Source organism: Pseudorasbora parva, chromosome 16, assembly GCF_024679245.1.
Source record: "Pseudorasbora parva isolate DD20220531a chromosome 16, ASM2467924v1, whole genome shotgun sequence".
Lineage (NCBI taxonomy): Eukaryota > Metazoa > Chordata > Actinopteri > Cypriniformes > Gobionidae > Pseudorasbora > Pseudorasbora parva.
Window position 1 is genome coordinate 26,825,148 of NC_090187.1, and position 16,178 is coordinate 26,841,325.

General features: G+C 37.8%; 2 protein-coding genes across 3 annotated transcripts in view; both read left to right on the plus strand.

The window, feature by feature from the left end:
* The first annotated feature begins 6,693 nt into the window (after nucleotides 1–6,693).
* Nucleotides 6,694–8,497, plus strand: tmem243a (transmembrane protein 243, mitochondrial a). Of its 2 annotated transcripts, XM_067419676.1 has the most exons (4): nucleotides 6,694–6,931; nucleotides 7,275–7,325; nucleotides 7,740–7,844; nucleotides 8,022–8,497. In XM_067419676.1, the coding sequence occupies exons 1-4, from the start codon at nucleotides 6,851–6,853 to the stop codon at nucleotides 8,142–8,144; spliced, it is 360 nt and encodes a 119-aa protein (XP_067275777.1). In that variant the 5' UTR covers nucleotides 6,694–6,850; the 3' UTR covers nucleotides 8,145–8,497. The 2 variants fall into 2 exon arrangements, with proteins under 2 accessions (XP_067275777.1, XP_067275778.1); XM_067419677.1 differs by lacking the exon at nucleotides 7,275–7,325.
* A 1,078-nt stretch (nucleotides 8,498–9,575) lies between these two features.
* elapor2a (endosome-lysosome associated apoptosis and autophagy regulator family member 2a) overlaps nucleotides 9,576–16,178 on the plus strand; it is a 47,001-nt gene continuing 40,398 nt past the window's right edge. The window contains exons 1-2 of the mRNA XM_067420137.1: nucleotides 9,576–9,825; nucleotides 16,019–16,139. Coding sequence (XP_067276238.1) covers nucleotides 9,640–9,825; nucleotides 16,019–16,139 — 307 coding nt within the window. The 5' untranslated portion in view covers nucleotides 9,576–9,639. The remainder of the gene's footprint in view (nucleotides 9,826–16,018; nucleotides 16,140–16,178) is intronic.

The window sequence follows — 16,178 nt, forward strand, 5'->3', positions numbered from 1 at the left end:
TATATATATATATATATATATATATATATATATATATATATATATATATATATATATATATTCTACAATTATTAGTATTAGAAAAAGTATCTTCAAATAGTGATTATAAAAATATATTATCGTCAGGTGTTGTGTAATATTCAGTTCCTCTGAAAAACTGTTCCAATGGGTGGAGTTTCATGAATATTCATGATTGTTCCCGTGTTGTGGACGTGGCATTGAGACAATGCAAACGAATGAAAAAACTTAAAATATTCAGCACGCTCCTCAAATCGCTACCTGTTTCATGGATTATTTCGAAAGGATAACGAAGTTACAATAATTAGGCATTAACTGCAACAGCCAGTTCACATTTTAAAAACAATGACTAGTTTGTGTAATGGGATACATCGTCTGAGTTGTTGTGCAAGATTGATTACAGGCATTCAGATAAATAAGAACACAGAGCATGTCTTTACATCTTTACATACAAAAATCTTTACATACACCTGCTGTTATACAGTAACTTTTCTGTCTCTATGATTTACTTTTTCATATTCTCTATAAAATGAGTCACATATTTATAAGAAATGGCTTAAATTATATATTTAGGTCTTCTTTATCACTTAAACAGATATAGCCTAATAGACACTAAAATAAATTTTTGTATTTTACCAACTTTTTTGATATGCATTCAATTTCATCATGTCCTCAGTGAAAAGTAATCAACTTCCACAAGAACTATAAACCATGAAAATTAACTAAAAATATTTTTAGATTATGTGGTAGAATAAACTATCAGCTCCCGGGTAACAACATTTCTCCAGAGGCTCACTGAATTTGAGTGGAAAACTTCAAATTAGGTAAGCTTTCTTATGCAGGTCTGGACTGGCCACCACAATCAGAAAGACACCAACCACCAGTACACAATCGTTCCAAACCTGTAAATAACCACTTTATTCAACAATATCTTCCCTTCTGTGTCATTCTCCAACATTGTTTGCGTTCTGCATTTTCCAGGTTCTACGATAGAACGCCGGCTCATTATTGCCTGGCTGCTCACATGAATAGTAGGAGACATGACGGGAGAGACATTCAAAACATTAAGGTTGAACCACTGCAGTCACGTTGACTGTTTTAACGATGTCTTGACTACTTTTCTGGACCTTGAATGTGGTAATTTCATTGCTTTCTATTGAGGATTAAAAAAAACTCTCGGATTGCATAAGAAATATTTTAATTTGTGTTCCGAAAGATGAACTAAGGTTTTACGGGTTTGTAACGACATGATGGTGAGTAATTAATTTGGTAACACTTTACTTGATGGGGTGTGCATAAGTAAACCAAGTAGAGATCTGAATGTAACACTTGCCTACGTGCGCACGCTTTGGGGTGTAAGTTAATGGTTATCAGTAAAAAAAAAAAATACCGTTCTCCACTCGCGGTTTGGCATGACTCATATCAGACTCGCATGAGCATCAATGGTTTGTTGAAAATAAATAAAACAGACAGACAGATTAGGCTATTGTATGTTACTGTCGATGGATGCATTCTGGCTTCCCCTAAACTTTGTTCAATGTGAGTGCCCTATGCTCTATGACCACTGACCAGTCATTTTACACTGTTTTACCCGGGTGGGAGTTGATAGCTCGCAAGTGCAGGTGACATGCAATATTATTCATATTACATGTGTGGCGCTACCAAATCAGGTGCTGGTGCTACAATCTGTAAAACTGTAGCTGTGTGAGTGTGTGATGTTACGTCCAATGATGTATTTGTTTTGATGTCTTTATTATTTTATTTCCCTTTCTCCCTATTTCTCTCTCTCTCTTTATCCCATAAGCAGGAAGTAATGGCTGCCACATGACTCCAAATTATCAAGAGGAGGAAGAGGAATTATCAGGAAGAGGAGAGGAGCAAAAGCAGCAGATATTATTAGTCATTATTTGTTTGTATACTTTTTTTTTTTTTTTTTTTTACACATTTATATTGTTAATTATTTGGGAAGGGATTAGTGGGTGGCGTTTACTTTTGATCTTGTTTTCTCCTGTTGTAGCTTTTGTTTTGGGGGGGGGGGGGGGGGGGGGGAGGAGGAGAGACGTTTGATGGAGTATTTCTGTGTCAAAAATACTCCTTCCTTTTATTCACAAGTTTTGGAGAGTTTTTTCCGAGTATGGTCCGCTTGACGTTGACAGAGCTGAATGTCCTTGTATGGGCCGTACGGGCTCTTCTCCTGGAAGGGTGCGCGCACGCGTGACTAGAGCGAGAGACATGCACGGCCATAAACACTGCTCTCAGGTGCAGATCCACTCGTCCGTGCAACACTTCTGTCACGCCCTATGGTCGCGCCGCGCTCCCCTTTATTCCTACGGGGGACGTCAAGCGACTTCAACGCTTCAGCACAGCATTCCGGGAAGGCAGCGCTGCATTTGAACCAATTTGAACGCAGAAACGACGGGAAGCATCACAACATCACGCTTTAATCGTGTCGCAAAAGTGGATCTCTACGGTCACTGCTGTCACAGGACTTCACGAAATCAACACTGTTACCAAAGAAGTGTGTTTTTGACGGAGCGGTCCCAACGATAAAGGTTCACGGTCGTGCTTTGGAAGCAGGCGGTGAGTAAAACTGCTTCAAATGTCTATGTTGTTGGCTATCGTCGCGTAAGTAAACATCAGTAAACAACACGATCGTGTATAACGTTAGTTAATTTATCAATGGAGCATGCGATCTATGGTGTGTGTTTAAATACATTTGTTTAGCTGACCAATAAAGATGTCAGTTTGTTTATTGTAAAACCACCCAAACATAAACCTAGCGGACGTTCTCACAAAGCGCGCTTCGTCATTCAAATCGGTTACTCCATTGTTGTTTTATGTATAACGTTACACTAGTCTGACGTGCAAAACCATATTGCTTGCTACTGCTAAGGTTTAGTCACATACAATAGTCCATAAACCGAATCATGTCCTCATGAACTGCGAGTAAAACACACAAATGTTGACAGGCCACTAAATACAGTACATACCACAGAGACGGACATCCTGCTGTTGTTGCTTCTCCTGTTCAGTTTATTTCAGCCTCCGGATCCGATTCTGGATCATATCTGTATTAGTTGAATCTGATAGCCATGGGTTTATTTAGGGTAGCGTTTTCTTCTCCACGCTTGAGGACGTCACCACTTTGTGCGTGCTCGTCATTCTTTAGCTCCGCCCACACGATACGCGTCCAGGCACTCATTTTTTTCCGGAAAGACTCCGTACAGCCTATATTTATTTTATAAATATAATAAAACTAAAGATTTTTCGGAGATATGAAGGATGCAATACTACTCTATAGGTACTCAAGATTGACATGAGATTGACTGAAACTGAGTGTTTCACCCCCCCCTTTAAGTGTAACGTATGAGTGAGTGTATTTTTTATTGTTCTTTTCTTTTGTAACTTAGTTAGTTTCTTCTTACGAGTTTGAGGGTTTATATTTGAAAGTGTGTTTATGTTTAAAATAAAATAACTTGTTTTTTGACATTGATTGGATTTTGGTCTTTTGTAAAAGGGTTGGGAGTGGCTCCACACATCACACAATTTTTTTTATTCTGTTACACATTCCTGCAACCACTAAAACGGGGACGTAACAGTAATATTGTGAAATATTATTAAAATTTTAAACTTTTACTATTTGGGTATATTTTGAAATATATTTCTTGAGATTTGCTGCTCAAAAACATTTGAAACAATCTTTATTCAGGATTCTTTGATGACTAGAAAGCTCAAAAGAGCAGCATTTATCTGAAATAATTTTAGTAGTAGTGAAAGCACTACTTTTCAAAATTTTGAGGTCAGCATTTTTTTTATTTATTTTTTAGAAATTAGTATTTATTTTAATTGATCAAAAGTGACAGTAAAGACATTTGTAATGCTACAAAAGTTTTCTATTTCAGGTTTAAGTTTAAAGGGCCATAAAGTTACTCAGTAGCTTTAATGTGATTGTACATTCAAGCAATTAATAGAGGATAATAAACTAGGATGTGCAATAAAGCTATACTATTTAAACAGTCTACTGGGAATAACTACTGTTGCACCTCGTCTGTCCATGAACAAATTTAGATTAAATAAACCCATGACTATTTCTCATACATTTTCTCTGTTTTGTTTCAGATCAACCATCAGTTGTTTACCAAAGGGCAGCCAAGACCAACTGGGATATTTTGTTCATGCTTTTTGTTGTGCATAGTGAATTTGGAGTTTATTTGGAATTTATTAAACTCAGTAGCATTCATGTAAAATAAAAATAAAACTGAATAAAAACTCTGAAATAAATTACACTGTAAAAAATTATACGTTCAATAAATTATGACAACATATGTTTTTACATTGTTTTAACTCATCAAAATAAGTTAAGCAATGTTAAACTTGTTTTTATTAGTTATACAAGATGTAACTCATTTTTTAAATAATTTAAGTTGAAATAACTTAAACATCCAAGTGGATTGTACTGCAAAAGTTTAAAATTTGCCCTTTTTTTACAGTGTACAGTAAAATTACTGTAATATTAATATACTGTAAAAATAAGTTGTGGTAATGGTATCATACTGTAAAATGCAATTACGGTAAGGGTATCATACTGTAAAATTGCGGTTAGGGCATCATACCATAGACCGTAAAAAAATATGGACGACTCGACATCATCCGTTTCCGCTTGCCATATTTGAAGCTTTCAGGCGGGGGTGCACGGCGCTGACATCTTGGGACCGAGTCTGCGCAGTAGAGAGCAGGAAGTAGAGGAGGAAGGACAGCTGCGATATCAAAAGCCCACCCACACTCTCGCAGATGCAGAACAATTAATTATGTTGGTGTAAAATAAACAGTTATGGAAATGTAGAAATTAAAGCTAAAGCACCAATCTGCTCCCAAAAATTCTGAAAAAAGTCTGTTAGTGCCTCAGTGACAACTTCACTCAGAGAAGACGTCACACTCCCCGTTTTTAAAGCGTCAGATAACTAACTAAAACTAAACTTATTTTAAAAACGAACACTTGAAATGAAATCATCGTGATGATAACTGCCTTCAATGACATAAACTAACTTTGGGGAAAAAATATTTGAAGTGTAATTTTATTGTTTAGTTTGTCTCGCGTCCATTAGAAAACACAGAGGGGCGGCTATACTGGGACCGGTCACCGGGGGGCGATCGAGGCGCGAAAGCTTCAGTAAATGAGAGGGAGACTGCAGGCTTGCATCATACTGTAAAACATATTTACAGGTAAGCTACTGTAAAGGGGCAATTACAGTAACTTACTGGCAATAGTGCTGCGAGTAAATTACTCAAAAATACAATAAAATGTCTAACAGTATCTATCTATCCATCTATCTATCCATCTATCTATATAAATTATTTAACAACACTTTCACGTTCACAGTTCTCTGATGTTGGTTATGGTGACATGATGTAGCCTACATGTAAAAAAAAGTAATCTTTTTTTGTTTTATTTGGATTGTTTTTATTTGTACAGTTTTATAATAATTACAGTTTTGTAATAAATACATATTAAAGCAGGCCTTGGCATTCAATGAGAGAGAAAACAGCCCCCCTTTGTGTACAGATTACACACTGCCAGAGTGACTTCAGCTCTTACATCCATTCTAAAACAGACTTTAGGATATGATGATGATGAATATATGCATAACAAAAGCTAAATGAATTCATTATGACATTGATGATGAAGACGTGTAGCCTATATTTTTCCTATCCCCTTTTAAAAATAGTAACCTCTGGCCTATGTCCAAGAAGACTGGCCATGCATCAGAACAATGCTTTAAAGCGTTATGCACTGTACTATATTGCAATGTTAATAATAATGACAACACGATTAATAAAACTTTTTCCTCAGCAGGTATGTTAACAGAAACACTGGCTTATATAATTAACAAGAAACTCACACCAAGCTAGTTTTTAAACATTTTATTAGGGCACAAATAATGAATAATAATCTGTTAGCCTCCCTAGACGATTCACTTATTGTTTACTCTGTGTCCGTTTATCTGAACGCCTAAAATGTCAAGAAAACCAACTTCATCATATTACACAAACTGCAGTTAATGCTTAACATCGTAACTTCATTATACTTTCGAAATAATCCATGAAACAGGTAGCGATTTGAGGAGCGTGCTGAAAATTTTAGTTTCCATTAGTTTGCGTCTCAAGGCCAAGCTCACAACACGGGACAATCATGAATAGTTCACCCACTGGAACAGTTTTTTACAGGAACTGATACTACACAACACCGGTAATCGTAGACGACTGTGATTGGGCCCTCTCTACCAGCGCTGAAAAAAGTAAGAGGTACCACATGACCACCACATGTTTAATAAATTACTACAGTAACGGTAACGGACTCGACTATAATTTACACCAAAATAATGACAGTGAGAATCTTTATAGCCACTTAATTGAAAATTAAAACAGTCAATCAATAAGATCCAATTAAACACACCTGAACCGGCTAATCAAGGTCACGTGAACTTCCAGGGCCAAGCAGTTGTAAGTCGGAGGAAACTGCGGGACAGTGGCCCTCCAGGACCGAGTTTGGACACCCCTGAAAGAAACCGCATGATAATTTCATTAAAAATGGCCAGTTTTACATGAATTAAAATTACATTAGCAACTTACCCGTCACATTCCCCCTGTAATTTCCCATAAAAAGCTAAATAACCACGTTTCCTTGTGTCCAATTAAAGATAAAATGTATAAAATAACTCCCTTTGTGCTGCTTCGGCCAGAGGCATGGGTGAATGTTATGCTTCTGAAGAAATGAGAAAGGCCTTTCAGGCTTGATCATGAGTGCAGGGGGTTCAGAGATGATCCTCTCCTCATGACCAGAAACCTTCTCAGTCCCACCCGCAACATGGAGGATTTCAGGACGCGCACGCTGCTTGGAGAGACTTTAACGCTGGTGAGAGAAGAATCTTTACTTTTTTAAAGTTGTCGGCTTGTTTTTTTATTATATATATTTAAGGAAAAGATGTTCTTTAGTTTAGTGTTTTATTTTAGACGAGATGAAGAAATATTTTTTAGAGATAGGCTACGTTTTAATTATTTACTTGCTTGGATCATGCCAGGCAGAAAATCTTATGATCAGGTGTTACATGATACATTATGAAGCATAATTAAAGGGACAAATTATTAAGACCAACATAATCATGGTTAGGCCTATGGAAAAATCCAGTCAAATCCAACTAGTTAAATTGTGAATTTAAGCACCTGTATTTGTTCATGCCAACTTGTTTCCCTTTAAGCGTACTGTTCTTAACCTGGCTATAGGTGGACTCACATCTCTGTTAGTCCTGGTGAGTTTTGATCACACACACACATACACAGACACAATGTGTGTGGTTTGCTATCTTTGTGGGGACTTGCCATATAAGGTTTTTATACCTATTTTATATGGTCTATGCTTACACTAACCCTACCCCTAAACCTACACATCAAAAAAAGTTGAATTTTTTATAAGCTGTTTTCCTCATGGGGACCAAAAATGTCCACAAACATTTTGTCCCCAAAACGTTGGCTTTACCAGGACCACACAAATACATATATTTGCAGTATAGTATTTTGGCTATCACTCTTACAATGAATTTCAGGATCCTTTTATTTATTTGTAAAAGTTTTTTTTATGGTGTTGCCCATATTTGCAATATTGATTACTGATCACTTGCATCTTACTACAAGTGCTAGTTGTACCCATTTTCCCTCTTTTTCAGGTAACCGTCATCAGTTCATTTGTCTTCCCTACACCACCTCCAACAACATTAAATATCTTCTTCGTGGTCTGCATCATCATGATATGTTCCTCTGTATTGGTGCTGGTAAGTTCTACAGAATTTCCGCTTTATCATTCTGTGCTTGATATTAACTGTCTGATTCCCCCCTATTTAATCTGGAACTAAATTATTTATACTTTTTGTAAAATCATGGCGGTTTTACGATTTAGTTTTAATATGTAGGCCTAACTTCTTGAAAATGTCGTTCTCTGTTTGTTGCAGATTTTCTGGTATCGTCAAGGTGATCTGGATCCAAAGTTCCGTGGTCTGATTTATTATTCCATTGGTCTCATTATCCTCCTCTGTCTGTGTGCCAATCTGTACTTCCATGATGTTGGAAGATGACATGATTCAGGCACACCACTCATATTGAGCACCTTAATTCTCTTAAGTACAAAAGTTGTAATAGGAATATAAAATCTATAGTTTCTCTGTCAGAAGGGATAGTTATAGGTGATCAGATGCTTGTTTAAATCTATCAGTTTATTTGAACAGAGTAACGTATACATATTTTTTTATGCAAATTTGTGTTCATTATTTTCTGTTGCTGTCGAGTCATGCTAAAAGCTACAGTATTTATTTTCCTTGTATAAAATATTGTGAATACTTTTGTTCTTTTTGTGTGTGTGTGTTGTTCTGTGAACAATGTTGTTGGACAGAGCTCTGAAAATGAATAAAATAATATACATGTACCACAGAAGTTAAGTGTTTTGTTGGTTAAAGACCATGATCATACGAGTCTGGTTTTGCTCTGCATGCTAAATAATTTTCAATAAGGCCAGGGGTCCCCAATCTCGGTCCTGGAGGGCCACTGCCCTGCAGAGTTCAGCTCCAACCCCAATCAAACACACCTGAAACAGCTAATCAATGCCTATAAATGCATTTATAGGCATTGATTAGCTGTGTTAGGTGTGTTTGATTGGGGTTGGAGCAAAGCTCTGCAGTGCAGTGGCCCCTCCAGGACCAAGATTGGGGACCCCTGAATAAGACCAATAAACGGTTGAATGACCACCACCATAAGAGGCAGAACATCAAATTTAGCATGCAATAATAATTTAGACATACATTTATGCATATGCATGCATATAATATATATATATATATATATATATATATATATATATATATTACTTTTTCAGTATCTGAATTTAAAGCTGTTAATTATTGGAATGGTCGAGAAAACATATTTTTGTATTAACTTTTAACTGTTAAAATAAATACTGGGGTGTGATAATTTTTTTTTAAATTTTTTTTAAAAATATTTCACATAAGATAATCTCAAGTAATCTTAGATCATGGAGATAGTACACAATTATACAACAAGTAGAAAATGTGTAAAATGGTTTTGCATGCAAGTTCATTCCACATTACAGAACTCTTGCTGTTCTAATTTCTTTACAACGACACTGCCATCTAGCGGTGTGCGGATGAATAACAATTGCAAACTCTTTTTTTATTATTATTATTAGTGAATGTAAAAGCAATGTTTTAAATGTTCATTCTGAAATCCGAATGTATTTTAAGCGTAATTTTTTTTTTAAATTAGCTAATATGACTCTACGGCGTGTGAAATTCTGCGAATTATACAATTTGATGGTCCTTCAAAGTAACTGGCGAGTTGAAAAGTACTATTTTTAGGCTTGTGCTGCCTTCACGTGCTGTCGGACGTTTCCTTCTTCCCACTTGTGTAGGCTATCGCATAAATTTTGCTTTGATGACCCATTATTAAAAAGGAAACTCGTTAGGCTACGATATAATTCCGATAGCACGTGAAGGCAGCATTATTAACACATTTGTGACGTAATTAAGACTTCAAACCGGCTCTGTCAGATGACGTTTTATGTCGACGTCGCTAGCTGATATGGGACGGTCCCGTTATTCCGTTCAGCAAGCGATGGAGCGCACGAGGAAAAGCATCGTCCTCCACCGAAGGCGTTTTATACTGCATTGTACGGCGTGGATATGTTGCGTTTTCATCCTGACCGCGTCCACGGCGTCTGCCGCTCACATGCGTCAGTGTAAAGAGGTAAGAGACCATTCTTGCTCATATACTTACCGGCGTTATTTGCGTTTGATCCATTTGTCTAGTTATGTGTTTTTGTCTGTGGGTTTTTAAAAGCATTTCCTTTTGCTAACGTTTATCTACTTTTGGATAGGATAGGATAGTATAGGATAGGAAAGGTTGTCACACCTCACCAAAGTAACAGGTGGGTCAGATATAGGCTATTGAATAGTACAGTAACCGAAGAGACTGTGTGGTATGAATAAGAAAAAAATATGTTAAGAAACATTAACAAGAATCTCGGAGGTAGTCGTTTAATCGATTTAAATTCATGGATATGTGCTTGTAAAAGTCACAGTGCCAGAGCCTAAATCATGTCTTATAGAAGTGCTTGATTCCTCTCGTGTCATTGGGGGAAAAGGCTTTGAGGCTTTTGAAGTTTCTTCATATTAGATATTTGAGGCACTTTTAGATCTCACACTGATGTGCCTGCATAATTAAATAATAATTAAAAAAAAAAAAAAAATGTTTTTATATAGTGGAGCTAGCCTATAATTTAAATATTCACATCACTTTTGGTTTATAGTAATTCCATATCCATATATCCAAATATGTTGGTGTCCAACAACTTATTTGTCTGTCTCTTTTGGTATATTCTGGTAATTGGATATATAACCAAAGTGAAAGCAGTTTTTTTGCCAAATGTTTTTGATGTTTAGATATTTTAAAACGATACTAATGCTTTTATTTGAAGTGTAAAGATATCTAACAGCATATATTTAAAAATATATAAAATATACATGCTAAATATTGATCTTTATTTGAAATTCTTGGCTTTTTGGTACCTCTTCACGATGTGATCGTTATCATGTAGTTTCGACCTGTTAATTGTTGTATTTAAAGGTGCCCTAGAATGAAAAATTGAATTAACCTTGCCATAATGAAATAATAAGAGTTCAGTACATGGACATCACATACTGTGAGTCTCAAACACCATTGCCTCCTACTTCTTATGTAAATCTCGTGCATGAAAAACACCACGGAAAAATAAGTGCTTCTCAACATAAACCCAACCGTGACGCAAACGTTGGGGATCATTTATATGCACGCCCCCAACATTTGCATCTGTCCAAACATGTTCCAGGGTGTTCAGGAGACGAGAGGACTTTTCTACCCTTCCCAAAGATAAAAAAATGTCAACAGTCATGGTTGATGTTTAGAACACAACAATTTAATTCAAGATCGTATGTTTGTTTGGCCCATTTCAAGCAAGCTTCGCTCAGCCTCTTAAACTGCTGAAAGGGGCAATTACAACTGTATTCCTGCAAGCAGTAAGTAGCAATTTTATCCACTTATTGGCTGTTTAAACAATTTCTGATTAAATTGAAAGTTTCTTAGACAGACAGCATTGTCTAGATGATGCACGATGCTAGTAAAGTAACAATAGGAAACTCCAAGTACCATACAAAACTAAATAATGTGTCTAATGACAAAGGGTAATATTATTTTGTATTACAAAATACAACTGTAGATACATTGCTTAGATTGTTCACTCGATCCTTCTAGCAAACGTTCCACCATATAAGTTAAAACGATAGTCATTTGACAAGGCTATTCATTTTGTAAAAATATAAGTTTTATATTTATATATTTGAGAACTGAAGTATGGTGTTTCCTATGATGTTTTTGCCTATTTGTATTTCAGATAAGGCTACATCACAGTCACTGCGTAACCTTAGCCTACATGTGCTAACGCATTGTGACTAACGTTATATAAACATGCCATATTGTTGATGAAAAAAGACAATTCTAAAATGTAGACTGAATGACACTTTAAGCAGAACATCTCAAATGGAGATTGCTGAAAGGCAGCTTACCTGTTTATTGGTGTTTTCAGATCATCCGTGCGCGAGAGAGAGCATGCATGCATATGGTTGCCAGATTGGACATGTTTAGGTAAAACACTGGATAGTATACGGGTTTCTTTTCACAGAAAAGCTCTGTTTGGGGAATTTAAATTACTGAAATCTGGCAACCGCACAAACGCTCTCTCTAGCGCGAGGATGATCTGAAAACACCAATAAACAATAGGCTGTATTTTACCAATCTCCATTTGAGAAGTTTTTTAAGTGTCTTTCAGTCGGTCTGTGCTCTGTCAGGACGGTCACGAGCCGCTTCGCTGAACAGCTGAACTGCTGTGAGCTGTGAGTGGCTGAAATAAGCCAATCAGAGCAAAGCTCAACATTATTCATGAGCCTTTCAAACAATGCATCACATCCTAGGGACAATTTATAGGGTTGTAAATGGACCTGTAAAACTATCTGGACAATTTTTCCCTTAAATAAGCCCCACACCCTCTATGTAGATATCAGCGAACAATTTAACATATTGTTTCAAATCATTATAGGGCACCTTTAAATGTTGTTTCTTTTTGCCGTGATGAATTTACTGTAAGTCTGTATTGCTATAAATATATTTACAGATATTCAGTCATTTAAGCCCCCAACATTTCTGAATATCTGTTTATTCTGATGTCTATTGTGTCTTTGAATACTAATGTGTTTACTTGAGTTTTTCAGCTTAAATATTGATTAAGAAGCTGATATGCTTTTTGTCTGGGTATATATTGATTGGTGTCAGATTGCTTTTTTTTTTGACTGGGCATCACATTGCAAATGTATCTCTGCAATAATGTGTTAGAATTTAGCTAGAGTGCATGTTTTATCTTTTAACCTTATGCTGATAAATGAACAAGGTTCCAGTGGAGTGCTAAGCGACACTTTTCACAAAGATGGTCAGCCCTGCGTGCTCATCTCAAGAGCCTGGTGATATGATGCTAAGAATAGCCTCCCTCAAACCGCTTTTACTGAGAGCTCAGCACCTCCTCTGGCCTTTGTGAATGGAAAAACGGTGACTGTTAAAATCTTTTTGTGTCTCATAAACCAAAAGATTGACTGCAGTGCTTGTCTATGAATGTGAAACAATTTTGGAAAATTATGCATTTATAAAAATGAGAAGGTAATTCAACACAGTTCCATCAAAGACACATTTAACATGTATGCAAACCCACTTTGAATAAGGATGTAAGAAAAGTTATTTAAAACTTGCAAGGAGTATTATTTATACAATCTGTTGTTCAATAACTATGCTTAATTGCTTATAGGGAATTACATACATTGGGAAGTGTGGGGTTTGGCATGTAAATTTGATTCGTCATTGCATAAGGACTGAACTATTACTGAAATATTACTCCCTTGTGATAAACTATAAACAGAAAGTATTGATTTTACGACATGCTTTTTTGCACTTTCTCATTGTCATCATCAGGTGCTCATTTATATATAATGTTGATTAGCACTATAGGCTGATTTCAGGCATATGGGTTGTACTTGGGTTTTGTATGGTAATGTGTGTTTTCAGTCTGTCTGCACTGCCGTATTTTGACCCGCAGGGCATTCTGGGTTTTATTATCAGTTTCCTCCTGATGGCAGCCTTTCCTTCCCAATCACTCAATCAGTTCTGGAGGACCCGTAGGAATGTGCTGGTAAAGAGATGATTCAGTGGTTTGAAAAAAAAAAAGGTCACATCATATCAAAAACAATAAATCAGTTTATTAACATGGGTTTTGTGTTATAGTTGTCACCTTAGGTGGGGCAGATGCTGGGTTTAGCAATTTTTGGGTTCATTAACCTACAAATAACTCTTTTATACTATAGTTTGTTTAAGCTCAGGTTCAGCAAAGTATTTTAAAGATTAAAAATGTTATTTCATCTTTCTTGTTTTCCATCAAGCCTTTAGGTTTTGTTTTCCTCAAGCATTATTCTGTGTTTTCAGTAGGCTCTTGAACTGAATGACCTAACCTAATCAGCATCTTACAGGTTTGCAAAACACGATGTCCAAGGTCGTTCAGTTCTTTCATCAATGAGATATGCCTGTTTGTTCACAAACATGTCCATGACACGATGTCCAAGTTTGTTTGGGAGCCAGGAGTCGCAGTTCTGTTCAGGAGCCAGGAGTCGGTGTTCGTTCGGGAGCCATGCAACGTAGATGTTCATGAGCCAGGTGTCTCAGTTTGTTCGGGAGCCAGGAGTCGCAGTTCCGTTCCGGAGCCAGGAGTTGGCGTTCGTTCGGGAGCCAGGCGTCGCAGTTCCGTTTGGGAGTCGGGAGTCACAGTTCCATTTGGGAGCCAGGAGTCAGCAGTTCTCCAGGAGTCGTTGGGGGCCAGAAGTCTCAGTTCGTTAGGGAGCTGAGAGATGCAGTTTGTTTGGGAGCCAGGAGACGCAGTTCATTTTCGGGAACCAGAAGTCGCAGTTCATTTGGGAGCCAGAAGTCGCAGTTCATTGACAAATTATGTCTGCGCAAGTTCCTTCACAAAACATGAAGTACTAGTTTGCTCGGGAGCCAGAAGTCGCAGTTTGTTTGGGAGCCAGAATTCACAGTTCCTTTCGTGAGCCAGGAGTCGCAGTTCGTCCGAGAGCCAGGAGTTGCAGTTTGTTGAGGAGTTACGGCTACACAAGTTCCTTCACAAAACATGATGTCCAAGTTCGTTCGTTGGCCAGGAGTCACAGTTCATTCGGGAGCCAGAAGTCGCCAGAATTTGTTCATTGACAAATTATGTCTGTGCAAGTTCCGTTACAAAACACGATGTATAAGTTCGTTTGTGGGCCAGGAGTCGCAGTTCGTTCAGCAGCCATGAGTCGGCGTTCGTTCGGGAGCCAGAAGTCACAGTTCATTCGCGAGCCAGAAGTCACAGTTCATTCGGGAGCCAGAAGCCGCAGTTTATTTGGGAGCCAGAAGCCCCAGTTTATTTGGGAGCCAGAAGCTGCAGTTTATTCGGGAGCCAGAAGCCGCAGTTTATTTGGGAGCCAGAAGCCCCAGTTTATTTGGGAGCCAGAAGCCCCAGTTTATTTGGGAGCCAGAAGCTGCAGTTTATTTGGGAGCCAGAAGCTGCAGTTTATTTGGGAGCCAGAAGTCGCAAGTTCCTTCGGGAGCAAAAAGTTGCAGATCATTCAGGTTCATTCGGGAGCAAAAAGTTGCAGATCATTCAGGTTCATTCGGGAGCAAAAAGTTGCAGATCATTCAGGAGCCAGAAGTTGCAGTTCATTGATGAATTATGTCTTTGAATTTTCCTTCACAAAACACAGTGTCCAAGTTTGATTGGGAGCCAGGAGTCGCAATTTTTTCAGGAGCCAGGAGTAGGCGTTCATTCGGGAGCCAGGAATCGCAGTTCCTTTCGGGAGTCGGCAGTTCTCCAGGAATCGTTCGGGAGCCAGGAGTTGTAGTTCGTAGAGGAGTTATGTCTGCACAAGTTCCTTCACAAAAAACAATGTCCAAGTTCATTCATGGGCCTGGAGTCACAGTTCATTCGGGAGCCAGAAGTCGGAGTTCATTCGGGAGCCAGAAGCTGCAGTTTATTTGGAAGCCAGAAGTCGTAGTTCATTCGGGAGCCAGAAATCGCAGTTCATTAGGGAGCCAGAAGTTGTAGTTCATTCGGGAGCCAGAAATCGCAGTTTATTCGGGAGCCAGAAGTTGTAGTTCATTCTGGAGCTAGAAATCGCAGTTTACTCGGGAGCCAGAAGTTGTAGTTCATTTGAGAGCCAGAAGTCACAGTTCATTCACAAATTCACAAAACGCAATTCCTTCACAAAACAAGATTAGTTCGTTAATAAGCATTCAATCCCATTTCTTTAATGACGTGTCAGTTTGTTCACAAACATGTACCGGTTTGTTCAGAAATGAGCAGTTGCAGTTTGTCCAATTTATTCAGGAACAAGATATTGTCCCAGTTTGTTCATGAATGTGATTGTTGCAATTTGTTCATGAACAAGATGCTTCTCTAATGTCTTTCCAATCAATGTCAAGCTCCGTCACAGTCTGCATTCAAATGCTTGTTCTGTAAATCCTTGCATACTGTAGATGTGAACAAGAATTATTTGTTCAAACTGATTTTTTTACTTAAAATATTATTTTGTGAATTAAACAGCAGTAATGCTGATTTGTGAAGAGGAAAGGTGCGGCCACATGCTCAGGACAGATGACTCATGCATTTGTTAGAGTCCTGTTACAACCTTTTATTATCGTTTTATTGTCCTCTGCATTAATACTTAAGCGTCCATGTGCTTTACTCTTTTTCAGTCAAACTTCACACATCCACACCCACAAACACAAGCATTGACAAGATCCTTGCTAAATTTAGATGTGTTGTTTGTTTTCACAGACGGACTACTACTTTCAGTACACTGAGTGTGACAGCACTGGGTCCAGATGGAGGGTGGCCATTCCTCTGAATTCAGGAGAGTGTACAGGACTGCCCGACCCTGTGCAGGGCACCGACTGCAGTAGGTTCACATACATTAGTGTGATAGTCAGAGAGGATG